We start from the raw sequence: 19515 nt of genomic DNA, 5'->3' as shown, positions 1-19515 counted from the left end.
AAACCTGCCATATGACCCAGTTCTCCTGCTATGCTCTTGACTGACTACCTGACACCGCATATATTTGTCCCACAAAATCCCAAGAGGAAGAGACAGAGAGACACACCTCTACCTCCCATTGCTGGACCACAGAAAACAGCAGCTACTGCACTGGGCTGCCCTCTTTTCCAATACTGCCATGGGTTGAGCCTTTTCAGCTCCCAGCCCTTATCATCAGATAGTACATGACACAGCTAAGGGGAGGAAAGCCATGTGGGGCTGGGACCTTGAGCTAAGAGGTACTACAAATTTAGCCACATGTTCATTTAGAGGGATGTGAATGCTCTTGCATTGTGAATGCCGGATTTTTCATTCATTCAACGAGAATTTATTGATGATTTACTAAGGAACTGGTGCCATGGCAGAGAATGAAGAAAACTCAAGACAGACTTGACCTTGATCTTTGGAACTTGCAACAGCAAAAGTTTTGTCCTCTCCTCAACACACAGACACAAATTCTAACAGAGTGCTGCCCATGATATTACAGATGCACAAAACATCAAGGCCACTCAGAGAAAAGCCACTAGCTCTGCTCGGATGGACACAGGGAAGGCTCAGAGAGGTGGCCTGGCAAGGTCCAGGCATTGGACAGACAGACACGGAGAATTGCATGCACATCCAAAGACGCAGAGACCCTGGCCACCACTGGAGGCCTTTTTGCTCAGGACCTGCTTTCTCTCCTGCACTCAACTGCCACCCCTGCAAATAGCTCCTGCTGAGTTTCAAAGCTACATGGCGCTTTTACAGCTAATAGCTTTTGGGGCCACAACATCACATCCTGTGTTGGTAATGAGCTGTTTACTGTGGGCTGAACTGGTTTTCTTTGAGTGTTCTAGAAACAGAACTACTGAGGTTCACAGCTTGTGAATGCAAGTTACATCAGCCCAAGGTCCACCAGGGAAAACACTCAGTACTCACCATTTGTGAAGCATCAGGTGTCTACCGTGTCCTACTCTTAGTGTTTACTATATTTTTATTGAAAAGGCAGACATACAGAGAGGAGGAGAGACAGAGAGGAAGATCTGTTGATTCACTCCCCAAGTGGCTACAATAGCCAGAGCTGAGCTCATCTGAAGGCAGGAGCCTGGAGCTTCACCAAGACCTTGGGCTGTCTTCAACTGCTTTACTCGGTCACAAGCAGGGAGCTGGATGGGAAGTGGGGCTACCAGGAGTAGAACCGGCGCCCATATGGGATCCCAGTGCATTCAAGGTGAGGATTTTAACCACTAGGCTACTATACCAGGTTCTCAGTGTTTACAAAAACAAGGGTATCTGTCTATCTTTGAGGAACTGCTGGTGGAAAAAAGTTCTACACACACACAGTTACAGAGATACAGATAGCCTGACCGATCTCTGGACACATTTTAGAATTTCCCAGATTCTTTGCCAGGGGTTTTTCCAGCTTCACACTTGCTTTATTCTTTCTTTGGATTTAAAGATTTTATTTATTTAAAAGGAGAGATAGATAACAGAAAGAGAGCTCTTATCCACTGGTTTGCTCACCAAATGTCCTCAAAGGTGAGAGCTGGGCTGGTCTGAAACCAAGAGTCAGGAGCTCAGTCCAAGTGTTCCATGTGAATGACAGGGACCCAACCACAGGAGCCATCAGTGCTGCCTAGCTGGGTCTTCACTGGCACAAAGCCTGAGCCATGAACTGAATGCAGATACACTGACATGGGACACCGGGCTCCTACCTGCTCAACTAACTGCCCACTTCCAGTTGCTAATTTACAAAGGTTAAGAACTTGTTCTAGTTCTTGGCAGAGCCAGGGTTAATCTCCAGTCAGTTTTTTTAGATTGTGCTCTCTCCTCACCATCACTGGGTCCCTCTCAACATTTCACACACAAAGCAAAACTTCTGCACAAGCTTTGGTGTGAAACAAGGCAGCAGAAATACAACCAAGAGAGCTTACTGATCAGGGAGGGTGGGCATCCCAAGGGAGGACATCACCAGGGAGAGGGTTTCTTCAGGCCTTTGAAAGGGTTTCCCAGGAGAAACAGTAGGCTCGGCAGGGACAGGAACCCGGCTTTGGGGAGCGTGGGCGGGCAGCTAGAAGGGTGCAGGGCATGCAAGGAGGCAGTGGCAAGGGCGAAGTCAGGGAAGCAGACAAGACAAAGGCGGTCAGGAGCCTCCTGCGTTCATGCCAGTGTTCCAACCTGTTTCCACAGGCAGCAAGGAGCCTTCAAACATTCTCGCAGGGAGCAAACCTCTGATGTTGAATTGAAATGGTAATTTTTTTTTTTCCACAGAAGGACGTATACTTTGGAAGATGATATAACTCAGTGCCTCCTTTGAAATAAAACTGAAAAAAAAAAAAAACCCTCTTGCCAGCATACAGATGCTGAGTCTGCCCCTTTAATTTTATCTCATACCACACAGCCTCTGATTTTTAACATCGGAGTAGAGGATTGGCTTCACAGTTCAGAGGTTAGTGAGAGGCAGTGTCATCTGTTATTTTAACTTCATTCTGCTATACCTATGTCCAACCTGCTCGTCTAAGACACGGAAGTCTGAGGTCAGATGATCATGCATGTAGGGTTTAGGCCTGCCTGGTACATACCAAGTGCAACGTAAGGAACTGGTACCTGGGTGCACGTGTATACACACACACACACACACACACACACACACACACACACACACACACACACACACTGGAAAAAGACCTTTGCTGAGACATTCGTGGCTACACTACACAGCATGGCAATAAAGTGACTTCAGCCCTACTGTATGTAAAATTTAAGGATCCATACAGGTATCTAGGCACTCACACCCAGGGAAGAAAATGAACCTGAGACGTGAACAAATAGCTGTGGTTCTGGCAATGGTGTCACCTCAGAAACAAAGGTCTCGGTTTTCAGAGACCAGAATCTGCTTTCATATCAGAAGCAAGTTTTACAGACATATTGACTTCTACATAAACTTGTCATAAACTTTTATGAGAACATTCTTCAAAGAGCCTCTAGAGTGATGGATGCATTATTCATACATCAAGGCTGTGTTTCCACAAAGCCAAGTAAACATCTGGAGGAAAACTTTCACCAGTTCATTCCTTTCCAGTGCCTTGTTGTTGCAGGTCAATCATATTTGCCATTAGACATAGCCTTGAAGAGGAACTGAACTACAGATGGTTAAAAATCACATTAATTACAGTGCTTTAAGGCTCAGGGGAGCAAAGGGGTTTGTCCTGTGTCCCAAGACACTCCAGGTGGAGTGTGAGCCCAGTCTGTCTGAGATCTCTGTCTGTTTCCTGCCTTCACACCAATGGCCCCAACAGTGAGTTTGTGTGACTGGTGCTGTGGTAGAGCAGGCTGTCACCTGCAGTGCCTGCATTCCACATTGGACTGCCAGTTTGAGATCTGGCTGCTTCCTGCTACTATGTCTGGGAGCTCAGCGGAGGATGGTGCAAGTACTTGGGTCCCTGTCACCCAAGTGAGTGACCAGGTGTTAGGACTCCCTCGCCATCGCTCTGACCTTGGAAAGAATCTTAAAAAGTCACATAGTCTGCAGCTTTTGAAGAATGAGTAACCGACCAGCGTTTCAATATTTATAATCCAGCCATGTTTATGATAAAAAAGAAACAAGCACAAAATAATCTAAGTGACTGGCCCTGAGCTCAGTACATGCCGGCTGGCAAATTGGTGGTTTAGTCTCAGAGAAGAAATTGATATGTACTTTCAGAGAGGAGACATGCTTAACAAGTGTTCTAGAATGTAACAGCCAGAAGGACTGGTAAGTGCCATCTGGCCTACCTCTCCTCATTTCGAAGGCACACTTCTACATGAAAAGGATCAGGAGAAGGGAAAAACCAGACCCAGATTCTCCAATTTCAGTAATTGGGTGCTTTGCTTACATTTCTGCATTTTATCTACCCTTGCTCTCAATGCTATCTCACATGCTAAAAATGTAAGCTTCACAAAGCAGAAACTGAAATGTAAACACTTGAGCCTTTTTAACAAGGATAAAGGCTCTTTGCCTAAAGAAACCAGTTTTTCACTGACATCAGCAAGCTTTAGCTGTGTTTCAATGTCTCCACCTTGTGGAAACTATCAGCACTACATCAAAATAAATTCAGTGTCTGGGAAGGTGTTTCACAAAGTCCAAGAAAAAGGGAATTCAAAGCTACTTGTGGGGCTGACATTGTGCCACTGTGGAATAAGCCTCTACCTGCAGTTGTTGGCTCAAGTCTTAGGTACTCCACTTCTGATTCAGCTCTCTGCTAATGTGTCTGGGATAAACAGTGGAGGATAGCCCAAGTACCCGGACCTCTACAATTTACGTGTAAGATCCAGGATTTCCATGTTCCTGGCTTTGGGCTGACCCAGTCCCTGGCTATTGCAGCAAATCAGGGAGTAAAACAGAGGATGAAAAATAGATCTCTCTCTCTCTCTTTTTTTAAAGATTTATTTATTTTATTGCAAAGTCAGATATACAGAGAGGAGTAGAGACAGAAAGATCTTCTGTCAGATAATTCACTCTCCAAATAACCACAATGGCCGGTACTGCACCGATCTGAAGCCAAGAGCCAGGAACCTCTTCCGGGTCTCCATTGTGGGTGCAGGGTCCCAAGGTTTTGGGCTGTCCTTAACTGCTTTCCCAGGTCACAAGTGGGGAGCTGGATGGGAAGCAGGGCTGCCGGGATCAGAACCGGCGTCCACATGGGATCCCGGCATGTTCAAGGTAAAGACTTTAGCTGCTAGACCACGGCACCAGGCCCTTTCTTTGTCTTTCTAGTTCTGCCTTTCAAATAAATAAATAAATAAATAAATAAATCTATTTAAAAACACTGCTTATGTTGATGCAAAATTTTGAAGTGTGTGCATACTTGTTTCATAATATTCATTTTCAACTACATTTTTTGAAGACTCTTTATGATCTTATTATTTTTTTTGAGTGCCAAAAATAAGAACCCTGTTACCCTTAAAAGACTGACTCAATAATAAACTCTTTATTATAGATATTAAAGGCTCAAAATAACTAGTCATTTTGGAAGTATATAAAATGGGAAGTCTTATAAACAATAGAGAATAAATTATGTATAATTCAGTTTTAGTAAAAGCTGTAAGCTATTTTGATTCATGTTTACAAAATCCAGAAATACATAATAGGAACTAGAATTGTGGCTTGGCAGACAGCGCTACCACTTGCCATGCTGGCATACCATCTGAGCATCAGTTCCAGTCCTGGCTGTTCTACTTTCAATCCACTCCTTACTAAGGTGCCTGGGAGAGCAGAGGATAACAGGCCAACTTCACTCATATGAAAGACCTGGCTGTAGTTCCAGGCTTCTGGCTTTGGCCTTGCCATTGTGATCAACTGGGGAGTGAACCAAGGATTAAAAAAACGTTTCTGTCAATCTGTGTTTGAAGTAAGTAAAATAAATTATCTTTAAAAGCAGTTCCAATAAAAAAAATGCTAAGCACATAATCAAAGCATTTCTATGCCTAAACTTTGCATGAAATAGAACATTTCTAGTCATAAAGGTAGAACTAAGCAAAATTCACTCAATTTTGTAACGAGGTCTGGAAGTTGTGCCATTTCCATGCACCAGTAAAATGGGGGCCCAGATAGACAGCAAAGGGGTTAAAGATAATGGGCCTTGATTGCACCAGCCCTGAGCTCTCTCCAAAGCTATACACACATTATCTAACACTCTTGGGCTTCTGCTGCCTCACCACAACACAGGGATTTTGATATAATCAAACTCACTGGAGTGCTGTGAGGACATAACACTTGCAAAGCACCTGTAACAATGCTTGGCACATGGTACGAGTTAGTACTTATCAAATCACTAGAGCTAGCATTGTGACACAGTAGACAAAGCTGCAGTCTGTGATGCCGGCATCCTATATTGCAGCAATGGTTCAAGTCTTGGCTGTTTTGAACTAGCTTCCTGCTGAAGTCCTGGAAGGCAGAGAGGGATGAACCAACTCTTAGGCCCCGGCCCTCATGTGGGAGACCTGCTTGGAGTTCCAGGCTCCTGGTTTGTAGGTTCAGCCTAGCTCTGGGTGCTGCAGTTATTTGGTGATTGATATAGAAGATGGTCTGGAAACAGTTTAATAACTGTGACTGTTCATGAAGGATATCCAATGTAAAACTAGAAGGGAAAATCAACGGAGGGAGGGGAAGGGAAGGGCATGGGCAATCCCAGAGCCTATGGAATTATATCATAAGACAAAATAAAATATTTTTAAATGTAAAAAAAATAGTAGATGGGAAATCTCTTAAATACACTTTTTTTCAAAAAACAAACAAACAAACAAAAAACGATGAAGGCTCTGGCACAGTAGCACAGTGAGTTAAGTCACTGCTTGTTACACTGGCATTCTTTGAGTGCCCCCTTCAAATCACGGCTGCTCTAGTTTTGATCCAGGTCCTTGCTAATACACCTGGAAAGACAGAGAAAGATGGTTCATTTATGTGGGACTGATGCATGGAGTTCCAGGCTCTTAATTTTGGTCTGGGCCAGGCACTATGGCTGTTTAGGGAGTAAATCAACACATGGAAGTTCTTTCCTTCTTCCTCCCTCATCTCCTGCCCTTGTTTCTCTCTCTCTCTCTGTCTCTCCCTGTCAAATACACAGACAGATAAATCTATAGAAAATGAAAACAGTGACTCACACTCAGGGTCTTATTTACTGTTATCATGGAAGTAAGTACTATGATTCTAATTCCTGATCATACTTATCTGTAGCAATCTTATTACAGATCACAGATTACTGGATACAAAAAATAATCCTAGTGCTACCACAATTAGGACATTAGAGGTGGAAAAGGTCTTGGAGAACTAAGCAACGAACAATGTGTTTTTGTCTAGAAAAGAGATCTTAAACTTCATGTTTAAACAGAATTTGAAAATGAAGCTAAAGTGGGAGGAATCCCAGTACCTATAGAACTATGTCTCATAATACAATGTAATCAATAAAGAAAAAAAAAAGTGAAGCTAAAAACTGGAAGCCAATCCTCCCACTCCCACAGCCATGGGAATATTACACTCAGACATGCTCCCCCGAAGTTCACATACACATACAAGAAAAACCAAGAAGCAAGAAGGTGGGGCTTGTTGACTCATCAATGTGTAACTGACTTTGATGTCCAGAACATTAGAGGTTTGGTGCTTACTATTGCCAGCAAGAAGGGCTGGAGACACAACCACAATATCAAAATGCAAGCAGTAAAATTTCACACAGTGATAAGCTCTCAAAGGAGCCTGACACAAGGGGATGGAGGTGAGGAGGGTAGGGGAAGCACTCAGTTACTTCCCACTGAAGGTTAAAGAGGTGCCAGAGGTAGTGAGAAGGAACACACAGATGCCTCAGGCCTCAAAGAACTCCATGGACAAAGAGCGGGAAAGGGGAGGGGGAGAATGAAGAGCCCTAACACGTAGGGATAGGTCATAAGCTACAGGTCCAGGCAGGCTGTGTTCAGAAGTCAGGGCTCTAATATCATTGCCAGGTGTCTGGTTTATTTTCCAGTGTCACTCAGGGACCGATGGAGCCTCCCATGCTACAGCGAAGGCTTGGTACACTCATATCCTGCCTCTCCATCCCTTCAGGCCACACAGCACTGGACACAGAGAGCAGAGACTGACGTGGATGGGCTGATCCCTTCCAGAGCACCTAAGCCAAGTCTGCAAAGGAGACATCAGCCAGTGCCTTCCCCTGCTCTGTGAGGGAAGAGAAGGCCCAGGTACTCACCCACTTGTAATGTCATCAGTCCGCATGTTCTTACTGAGCACGTCGCCATCGCTCATGTAGCCGGGGGCGTCCATGCTGATGCCTTCCAGGTCCATGTCCTCTCCCGCCTTGTCAGAGACATCCACGTGGCAGATGCTGCTGCCCCTGGACGCCAGCTGCCTTCTCAGAGGGGCAGAGTAAACATAGCGGCCTGACTCAGTGTTGATGAACCGGCTGGCGTTGGCTCGAGGTGGGTACCCATTGCCCATGGAGGGTGCGTCTCCTGCTTGGAGCCGAGGGCTGGACTGGCCGAGTCTCCAGGACAGAGGAGTGGGTCTCCCTGTCAAGCTGAGGATGCTACGGCCACTTATTTCTGTGGTCACGTTGGTATCAAACGTGGTTTCCAATGTGCTAAAAATATAAAATTGGCCTGGGTGAGATCCTCCTTTGCCTGGAATCCTTTGTATCACACATATACACACACACACTTTAATGACAACCTGGCTTTATTTCCCCCTCTTCCCACCTTTGCATGCTATATGTTTGGGGCTTTAGAGTCCTGAAACATTTTTTATATACAAGGCAGGGTAAGATAACAGGGATTGATTTTCTTTGCTAAGAATGAAAAACATAAGCTATATATATGGAGCATTCTGGGACACACAATGGAGACCTTTTTTCTTTAAAAGATGGTACAAGATACTCATTACCAATTACTTTAATTCAGTGGTCTTAGCTGTTGGAAACTGCTTTCCAATCCAGGGATTGCTGAGAGTAGCCTGCATGTTCTAGGACATTGTATTACAGATCCTTTCCTAAGTATAGGACATATCAGCCTCCCTTGGAATCCCCAACACCAACTCCTGACTAAGCAAATACACAATGTTGTGATTCTCTAAAGACCTTTTCCTTCTTCCATATTTTGTTAAAAAGAAATAGCAAAAACATCTGTAAATGCCTGGACTTGGGTTCCCTAATAACTAAAGTCACTTGGACGGAAATCTGCCAGGGGAAGCAGCAGCTTAGCTGGGGCATCAGGAGGATGCACTAGCAGCCGAGCATCAGCACACAGCCCTGAGGCACCTGCAGCAGTCAAGACCATCAACTGTGCCTCCTCAATGGGAGGCAATGGGAATTTCTAACCCACAAGTGATAGTCTTTCCTGCAGAAGAAACACCAGAAGATTTCTGTGCTGTCATGTTTACCATCTGAGCCCAAGCCAAGCCATCCATCAGACTGTGGCACCAAGGTTAAGCCAGTTTTGGTGACTGTGGTGGAAAGAGAAGTGTTTCATTCCTAATCACAGGAAGCTCCCCACTTTACTCTTCTCTGGAAGAGCCAATTTAGGATTCACAGCCGTTTTTACTTTCTGCTGATCTTGGAAGTAGTCTTGCTTTCTGCATAGCGGACACCTCAGTTCTGGGCCCTGGTTCCGCTGAATACAGCACTCCCAGAAGCTAACCCCAATCTGCCACTACTGCTGACGGTGGGGCAACCCTGAGGTCTCCGTGCCTTACTCATTTATCCAAGAAACTGGAATTGGAGAAGCTCAACTTTGACAAATGTTTTCAAAATAATGATCATAAGCTTTTACAAGAAAGTCTTTATGTGTTACATGCACATGCATGTCTAATAATGTTACACAGTGTTGCATATCAGAAGACTGATTAGGAATTCAAGGTATTCAGTTTATTGAACGGGTCAAACACAGTACATTTGCAGTTTCTAAAAAAATGTTTTAAGGTGAGTTCGCTTCCATTTGCTCTTTCACTCGCAAAATGCTTGTAATGATAGGGTCTGAAGCTGAGAACAAGGAACTCAGCCCAGGTCTCCCATGTGAGTGCTAGGAGCCAATCACGTCAGTCATCACCTGCCATCTCCCAGGCTCTACATGATTAGAAAGTAGAATCAGATGCTCAAGTCAGAAGTCCTTCCCAAGCACTCCAGTGTGAGACATCAGTGCCGCAGCCACTAGTCTAAATGTCTGCCCTTAACTACACATTTTGATAACACCACGTATTTGGGATAATGCAAGTAAAGTAAAATTTCGATAGAAATAAATCCTGTTGAATAGATTTAGCCATCTTGTGCTTTGGGAAGAAAACTACATATTCTAAGTTTTATTTTTTCACTTTTCTTCTCCGTGTTACATGGCATTTGTTAAGAATTTCAGGACTTTTATGGCCCAGCGTGCTAGCCCCTAGTGACGAAATCTTTATCTTGCATGTGATGGGATCCTTTATGGGCACCGGTTCTAATCCCGGCTGCTGCACTTCCCATCCAGCTCCTTGCTTGTGGCCTGGGAAAGCAGTAGAGGACAGCCCAAAGCCTTCAGGCTCCATACATATGTGGGAGACCTGGAAGAAGCTCCTGGCTTCTAGCTTCAGATCAGTTCAGATCAGGCCGTTGTGGCCTCTTGGGGAGTGAATCAGTAGATGGAAGATCTTTCTCTCTGTATCTCCTTTTCTTCGTATATATGCCTTTCCAAAAATAAATAAATATTTAACCAAAAAAAATTTCAGGACTTTCAGGGAAAAGGGTTATTTATTTAATCTACTATTAACTGAATCACTTGGTTGGTGGCATAAACACAGAGAAAAACACAGTAAAAATCAAGCAAATGCCCAGCTAGCTTAGTTACGGAATGCTTGCTGCAGGTACCTGTGTGTAACCTGAGTTCCTCGTAAACTGGACATGGTCTCCTCTAAATTCTGCCGCAGGTCAGCTATATTCTTCACTGTCCGCAGCCGCCGGGCCTCGGGGTCTTCCCCTGGAAAGATGGAGGTTAGCCGTCATTTAATTATTTCATAGATCATGAGCTTCTGAGAGTAATAATCATGTCTGTATCTACAACCATGTTCTCTGTTCAGCACCTGGCTCACTATGCATACTGAAAACAGATAGGAGAATCACAGGTTGGGTGAATGACAGAAAGGTGTATAATCCAAGGAGGCTCTTCCCCAGGTCCCTTCTAACGTATGTAAAATTCAGCTCATATGCCTCACCTAAGATGCAAACATATTTTAACCTTGTTTCCAAAAAGGACATGCATGGCTAAGATCCAAGCACTTACCAGGAATCATTTCCTGTCCACACAGCTGTGTGCAGCCTTTTGTGTTCTCGCCTAAGGCTGATACAGGCAGTTGTCTACAGGCTCTAGTGTTTGTAATGGCTAAAATACTCATACTTATTCATTACAGGCATTTCTCCAGAAAGAAGCTTGTCTTCTTGTTAGCTGTATTTCAACTCGTCTACTGTATAACAACTTGTTAGCTGTATTTCAACTCGTCTACTCACTGGCTATGTGACTGCGGAGGAAAGTGCTGGTCTTCTCCATGCCTCCTATTCTACATTCCTAAACCAGAGTAATAGGACTGCTCTTGAAGGATAGTTGTGAGGATGGAATTGGTTAAAGCCTGGAGATCCCTTCTTAGCATGGTGCTCACCACAGGCCACTGGAAACAGGCCAAATGGTTTGGAAGAGCAAGAGGCCATGGACCAGTGGCTTAGCTTCTCTACGGGCCAATTGGGGCCACCATCTTTCTTTTTGGTTAAGGTTTACATATGACACCTGGCAATGTAAAGTAGGAATCTATGACAATATGACAAAAAGAAACATGGCATACATAAGCGGAGCGCACATGGCTCTCAAAGCTGCTCTGCTTTAAGTTCTGTAGTTTTTTTGTTTCATTCAGCCTTCAACAGGCAAGAGAAGAGGAACAGCTATTGGAGCAATTACAGGAATCAAATACCCTCCTACTCCCACCCAGAGCAATTTCAGGGAAAGCTGACAGGTGGGGGAATTATAAGTAAGCATATTTAGAAGTCTGTGACTATTTTCAAGTGCTGAACAACACTTTTAAAGACATTTCCACATAGACAGCAATACACATGGACTTATAGTAAGGGTAATTTATATGAGGCACTAAGGAGAATTCTGAATGACCATTGTTAAAAGTACAACAGGCATCTAAGAAATGTCATGCTATTAAACTTTTTTTTGTGGTACCCAAAACCCTTTCTGGGCTATTTTTGGTTTGGTGGTGTTGAGAGTGTGGGAGGTGGATTAATGATAAGTGATTTTATGGGGTTGAAATTTATTATGGTCAACTCTTGAAGCTGCAACTGTTTTCAATTTTCTTCCCCTTTATAGTGAAGAGAAATTTGAAAGGCGTTTTCCTCTTATCTGAAACTGCTTAAACCTGCATTTGCCACTCAAGTGTTTAAATTACAGACATCTACATAGAAAAGTGTGATGAATGTCTCTCTGACCTTCCCCTAATGGTCCTGGTGGAATCCAATATCATCTATCTCCAGGGCCATCAACCAAACATGTTGCTGTCAACACTTTATCTATGTAAGGTTGCCAAAAAGGTGCCCATCCTTTGGACAGCTATAAGTTCTCTAGTGTGCATTTATTAGAAAATTAGATCTAGACACAGATTTTCAACCGACCTCCATAAATTAACTGAGTCACATGCAAAAAAATGTAGCTACATGAACTTATCCTTATCTCTACTAATAATACAAGTGTTGGTCCTAACTCTTTAGCAATTCAAAGATATCTGAGATGGGGTATTATCTAACTTTTATATTTGGCAACTCCTACACAAATTTACAGGTGCCTAAGAGAAAGTTACTGCCCAACAGATATTTGCTCTAGGCTGGGTGCATGGTCTTTGCATTCCCATAGATAAAGATTTGGGTGTCTATTATTGCTTATAAGCTACTTGACCCTGGACAAACCACTTACACTTTCACAATGTCTTTTGTACAATGAGACTAACATTGCTCCTCAGAAGAGTTTACATGAGACCTGAACAAGTTAGCATAGATGATGTAAATAGGACAAAATTAATGTTAAGTTGCTAACATTTCCTAGTAAATGTCAGTGCTCTGTAGCCCTCTTGGGCATCCTGTGGGTAAAGGACTGGTCCTTCTCAGAGCAAATCCCAAAGATGATGCTGAAACATAAGCAGTAATTCCACCTGCAGTGCTTAGGCAATCACACCCCAAACTGCCACCTGTGAATCCTTGGAGGATGGCCTGAATGATCTTCCCACCAAGTCACAGTCTGAACCAAGCAAAAGCACAGTCGAGCTCCATTGGAAACAGCAGGGCCCTTTCAACTCATGAGAGAATTTAAACATCATGGAAGCTAGTCCATGTCTACTTGCTTATCAAAAAGCTGTCCATCGGGGCCCGGTGGCGTGGCCTAGTGGCTAAAGTCCTCGCCTTGAACGTGCCAGGATCCCATATGGGTGCCAGTTCTAATCCCGGCAGCTCCATTTCCCATCCAGCTCCCTGCTTGTGACCTGGGAAAGCAGTCGAGAACGGCCCAAAGCTTTGGGACCCTGCACCTGTGTGGGAGACCCAGAAAGAAGTTCCTGGCTCCTGGCTTCGGATTGGCATAGCACTGGCCATTGAGCTCACTTGGGGAGTGAATCATCGAACGGAAGATCTTCCTCTCTATCTCTCCTCCTCTCTGTATATCTGACTTTGTAATAAAAATAAATAAATCTTAAAAAAAAAAAGCTGTCCATCAAGATGCTGGCTGTGACCAGGGGAGCACATTTAAACCAAATATGACTGAGTCTGCAGGATGTCAAAGTGTGTTACAAAAGGAACATGGCAGGAACCCAAGGTTTTTAGCTGAAAGAAGGTAAAGGGATGTGCTGCTACATGAAAAAATAAGAAAACTGTGAATGGGCTTTAAAGGCCAAGTTCTTTCAGTGGTTACAAATACAGGAATGAAGAACTCCATTATCTGTGGAAGCCAACAACAACAACACATAAATTTGCCTTACGAAGAAACAACCTTTCTGACACAAGAAATATTCAAGGGGCCACCATATTGGTTCAACAGACTAATTTTCCACTTTCAAGCACCAGCATCCCATATAGGTGCTCGTTTTGTGTCTTGGCTGCTCCACTTCTTTTTTTTTGTAAGATTTAATTATTTTTATTGCAAAGTCAGATATACATAGAAGAAGAGAGACAGAGAAGATCTTCTGTCTGATGATTCACTCTCCAAGTGACCGCAATGGCCAGTGCTATGCCAATCCGAAGCCAGGAATCAGGAATTTCCTCTAGGCCTGCCATGCGGGTGCAGGGTCCCAAGGCTTTGGACCGTCCTCAACTGCTTTCCCAGGCCAGAAGCAGGGAGCTGGATGGAAAGTGGAGCTGCTGGCGCCCATATGGGATCCCGGCATGTTCAAGGTGAGGACTTCAGCTGCTAGGCCACTGTGCCAGGCCCAGCTGCTCCACTTCTGATCCAGCTCTCCTCTTATGGCTTGGGAAAGCAACAGAGGATGGTGTAAAGCCTCAGGATCCTGATTCCATGTGGGCTGCGGGAAGAAGTTTGTAGCTCCTCGCTCCTGGTTTCAGATTAGCTCAGCTCTAGCCACTGTGGCCATTTGGGGAGTGAACCAGCGGATAGAAGATCTTTCTGTCTCTTCTTCTCCCTGTAAATCTGTCTTTGCAATAAAAATAAATAAATCTTAAAAAAAATATTCTAATACAGGCTGAAAAAGATACATGAACACGCTACAGAAGGGCTTCAGGGACTGAATGACAAGCATGTGGGTGTGGTTTCATCTACTGGCGTAATCCAGGATGTATTTCTTAATTGTAATACCATGCACATGACAATCCATCATGGATTTTTACATAAGAATAAAAGTAATCAATTGATCAAACAGATTCATAAATGTGTATTTCCGAAGACACTAGTCAGTCACTGGCATTTGAAGGGACTTTATATATACATTATATATAACTGCATATGTATATATATAATACACACGAATGTATATATACACACGAATGTATATATACACACGAATCTTTCTGTTTGAACACAAAGTCACCCTGGTTTAGGAATGTTCATTAGCAGGGAGCACCATCGAATATTATAAAGTGCAAGGTCAGGCACAACTGACAACACAAGTCTGTTGCCTGAACCAATTAGCAGCATCTCAGGCTTCCTGAGCTCTCACTTGGTTGTACAGCCTGGGGACCCACAAGACGTGAGAAGAAAAAGAAAAACCGGTGGGAGATCACAGACTGCAATCTGTCAAGCATGAAATGCAAGTAATATCTGGAATATTCTCTGACTGGCAGTTTTCATTTTCAAGGGTGGATCGTGCTGCGACTCGGTGTCTGCTGTGAAGACACGCTCCTCCACAGGACACACCTCTCTTCCAGGCCACGCTCTTTGATGTGGGCACAGGAGAACGCGATCAAGACGTGGAGACCCAAGCAGTGGTGTGAACTCTGCACCCTTCTGATCAGCCCTTTTCCTGCGCCGTCCAAGGACTCATCTGCAAGGGAGTTCCACAAGCCCGAAAAGGAGGATGCACACTATCAATTCCAAATGTGTGGCCCTGAACCACTCGTTAAAATGGATCATTAACAACTGGCTTCAGAAATCTGCTCCGTCACTATGTTCAGTCAGGGGAACCAGAAGGAAATCATTAAATCATCCGCACTCTCTGAAATGAATACTCAGAGCAAAGAGCGAGATGGGGAAGCCTCAATGACATGCACTGCAGAGCAATTCCACAGTTGCCCTGTTGCTCTTGAAATGGTGTGGGCATACATCCTCTGTCTAATGAACAGAGCTTCAAGATGGATCTAATTTTTAACCCAACTCTGGATGTGGTAACATAGGAAAAAGGGGACACGGCCTCTGTTAACCATGCGGTTCACCACTCTCTTCCCTGATAAAGGCTGCTGGAGCTCAGGGCAGAGTCTGGGCTGGGGAAAATGGACAGAGAAGACAGCAGGCTGGAACACACAGAGGCAGGAACTCTGACTTGGGTGCAACTTTGTTTCTTGAAAATGCAAACCTGGCAGTAGAAGTATAACATCAACAGGTATTAACACCTATGGAACTAACCAAACGGCAATTGCAAATTTTATATGCACGTTTCCATGTAGTCATCATCTAGGTGATATTTAAGTAATATTTAGATCTTTTTCTCCCTTGGGGTAAAAGAAGCAATGTTACAGTCTTCTTCCCAATCCTAAGAGCATATTTTTCATTAGTGCTTCCTTTCAAAAAGAACTCCAATATCCTAGAATTCCAAGTCTTCATGAAAAGGAACTTGAGGGAAAGAAAAAACAAGGGGATTCAAAATGAACGGCCTGAAATGAATAAAGTTAAAGATGGGATTTACTAACAGGAGAGAGATCTCTTTACAATTGTAGGGAGGATTTGGGAGACCGAGAAAGAGAAAAATGTAAGAATGAAAATAATAAGAAAGGGAGTTGGTATTCAGTCTATCAGTTAAGATGCGCGCCCCGCATCTTACCTGGGAGTGCCTGGGTTTATGTCCAAGCTCTAGCTCCTGATTCCGGCCTGCTGCCAATACCACCAACAGGGGGCAGCAGTGATGGCTCAAGTTGGGTTTGCACCACCCACACGGAAGACTTGGATTGCATTCCTCTCAGCTTGGGGCCCAAGACTGCTGCAGGCATTTGGGCATTCCTCTTTCAGCCTTTATCCCACTCTTTCCCTCTGCCCACCCCGCCTCCCAATCACAGAAATAAATGCATTTTCAAAAGAGTAAGGAAGAAAGTAAGTTTGTGTTATTCCTCAATGTCAAAAGCTGTGATCATGATCATCCCACGGGCAGCAGCAGGGGAGGCCTGATCGCCAGCAGACACGGGATGTTTAGGGCTGACAAGGAATTTCTGGGGCATTGTACTTACCAGTGAGTTCTTCCAGGGCAGGCTGTCCACTCTTGGTGTAGTGGCTGGGCTCTAGACTCACACCCGCTGAGCTGGACTCGGCAGTCACATTCCCTTCAGTGTCTGTCTGGGACCTTGGCACACAAACCAAAGCAAGGTACATTGGTCACAAGGGACAGTGGGCACACTTGGACCACTGTAGTCTGAGCACAGTGCATATCCTCACCTCCTTCAGCCAGAAAGCTTCAGAACAGAGCAGACTAGAAGACAGACACTCAAATAATTCATCAGCCACATGTGGAGTAATGTCCTGAGAATGTAGAGCCATCCAAGTCCAAGGGATGAAACATTCATCAACCACATGGAGGTTCTCAGCTTCTCAGTGGGGAACACGTCTCTGAAAGCCCCACGGAGAGCCAGGTGTAGCCATGCACATGGTAGGATGGCACCGGGTGCCTGGATGATTTAACCTGTGCCAATGAGCACTTGCTGAATAACCAGCAAAGCCAGCAAATCAAGTACAAAGATGACTGCACTGGCGGCCTCCAAGACCGCCCTGCTCTGAACCCTTCTGACGTGGCCTTCTCTGAAAAAGTGACTAGGAAACCAGCCGGGAGTGGGTGCCAAGCAGGTGTGTTTGCCCTCCGGGTCTCTGATTCAGAGCTCAGATCTTCTGACATGAAAGGTCTCATTGATCATTATTTCAACACTTGAGTGAAATTAGACTTCCTCAACCCTTCTCCAGACCTTATTTGTCAAGCAAATTGAGGCAGCAGCTTCGCATAATTTTTTTTTTCCACAGCTACCCTTGCTTACTTAGGGACAGCACGCAAGTACGTAATGACACTCAGACACAAAGCCCTGCCTGCAACGTTAACTCATTAATTGGCATCCTGAGCTCATGCAACTGGATTTCACTAACCTATGAAGACAGGATTTGCCAAAAATGCGGCTGTGAAGAGACACTCATAACTTCAGACCTATCTACCAATGTGTCCTGACTCTGCCCTCCTACTGAGACCATCAGCTCTCAGTGCCTGCAGTCTCTGCCTTCGATTTTCCCAGTCCTAGTGCTACTCTCCACCTCGAGGTCAGGGTTCACACCTCTCAGCTTCTTTGCCTCAGTCTCACACACACTTTGAAACAGGTATCCTACCTCTACACTGGAAGGGCCCGACGGCAGCCACGTACAGGAACCAGGCAGGCTCTTCTTAAGTCCAGTCTGTTCCCTCCCCTCATGTTTGTAACACTGACATGATAACATCACCCTGTGATTAGAGGCCACCAAAGTGGTCTCAAAGTGGTCATCCACAGAAAAAGTGCAAACTAATCACTACGGCAGGTGATACCCTGGATTCCGTATTCTTCTTGCCTTTATTTCTAGACCATTTCCTGCCATACCCACCGTTCCCACACAGCTGCCACATGTCTTACCCACAGGTATCTTCTCTCCATTTCAAGATCACATCTCTGCCACAAGGCCCTTCTCTGCATTCTTTCTCAATTTGCTCTTCATCTGCCTCTTTGCCACACACGTGGCATCTGGATGGGAAGCCTCCCCTGTCTGTCACCTCCACCTTTTGGAGTCTCTACAGAAGCTCTGGATTCTACAGTTGCTCATCTATCACGGGATTTCAACTAGTATTTCTTACCCCAACCAGATTTAGAGCTGGAAAAGGTCATTTCAAATTCACACACCAGGTAGGCAATAAATAAGGGTGTGTGGAATGGTTAAATGAGAAATGTGGCAAAGAACCTGAGATTTGGAGTGTAAAGTTTCCACTTTTGCCCTAGGGTCCATGTCTCAGTAGCTGTGTAAGTTTAAAACATTCTGTCTCTTTGAACTTCAGTGTTATCACTTGTACAATGGCAATGACAACACTAACACTCCAGAAATTAAAAAAAAAATGATACGATTTTGTCGTGATAGTAGACTGTAGAACACAGAGGTGGCTGTTGCTACTTCTGAACTGATCCATACATTTCATTTGGAGTGGTTCTTAAAATTGATCTCTCTCCCCTTTCTCCTTTGGTAATGTGTAGCCCTGACAAATTCCAGTTGGAACATTCAAAGTTCTACATGGGGAGCCATGAACTTGAGAACCTAGGGCAGGAAAAGAGCATGAACAGTTGTGTTTGTTTTGTTTGTTTTAAAGCTGATGGAAAACAACCTCCCTGGTTTATAAAGATAATGAGGATCTGAGAGACAGAACAGAGATTTGAGACCATGTGGTGAGGCCAGCACTATGGCACCGTAGATCGAGTCGTCCCCTGTAACACCACATTCCATATGGGCTCCAGTTCGAGTCCAAGCTGTTCCACTGCCATACCAGCTCCCTGCTCATGGCCTGGGAAAAGCTGCAGAAGACAGCCCAAGTGATTGGGCCCCTGCACTCACACAGAGACTTACAGGAAGCTCCTACCTTCTACTTGGCCTAGCCCTCAACACTGTGGCCCCTTGGGGGAAGTGAGCCAGTAGATGAAAAATCTCTGTCCTCTCTGTTTCTCTATCTCTGTAACTCTGATTTACAAACAAATCTTCAAAAAAAGAAAAAGACAATATGGTGGCCAGGAGAACAGTTCTTGCAGGATTTAAGCTTAAATAGGAGCTCTTGGGGCTGGTGTTGCAGTGTTGTGAGTAAAGCTGCCACCCGAGGTGCCAGCACCACACATGGGCACTGATTCCAGTCCTATCTGTTTCATTTCTCATCCAGCTCCCTGTGAATGTGCTTGAGAAAGCAGCAAAGGATGGATCAACTGCTTGTGACCCTATACCTTCGTAAGAGACCCAAAAGAAGCTCCTGGCTCCTAGCTTTGGAACAGTCCAGGTTTGGCCATTGTGGTGATTTGGAGAGTAAATCAGCAGATGGAAGACCTCTCTCTCTTTGTTTCACCCTTTCTCTGTCTCTGCAATTCTCCCTTTCAAATAAATAAAAATAAATTAAATAACCAAAATCTCTTGTAGCTGTTAGCTCTGTGAGACAGAGAAAGTCAGTGGATCACTTTAAACTTCAGTTTGTACATTCATAGAATGAGAATTTAAAACAGATCTAACTCATGAGGCAATGAAAAGAGTCAGATAAGCTTAGACCTGGAGGGTCTGTAC

General features: G+C 44.5%; 1 protein-coding gene across 3 annotated transcripts in view; it reads right to left on the bottom strand.

Moving 5' to 3' along the window:
* Positions 1–19515, bottom strand: part of NAV2 (neuron navigator 2) — a 390873-nt gene that overhangs the window by 152586 nt on the left and 218772 nt on the right. For all 3 annotated transcript variants that reach the window (XM_040980004.1, XM_040980005.1, XM_040980003.1), the window contains 3 exons: positions 16431–16543; positions 10377–10485; positions 7737–8126 (listed from right to left, as the gene is read on the bottom strand). In XM_040980004.1, coding sequence (XP_040835938.1) covers positions 7737–8126; positions 10377–10485; positions 16431–16543 — 612 coding nt within the window. The remainder of the gene's footprint in view (positions 1–7736; positions 8127–10376; positions 10486–16430; positions 16544–19515) is intronic.

The sequence above is a fragment of the Ochotona curzoniae genome, unplaced genomic scaffold (assembly GCF_017591425.1).
Source record: "Ochotona curzoniae isolate NIBS_2020 unplaced genomic scaffold, NIBS_Ocur_1.0 contig_3432, whole genome shotgun sequence".
Lineage (NCBI taxonomy): Eukaryota > Metazoa > Chordata > Mammalia > Lagomorpha > Ochotonidae > Ochotona > Ochotona curzoniae.
This window is presented reverse-complemented; position numbering and strand designations above follow the sequence as displayed.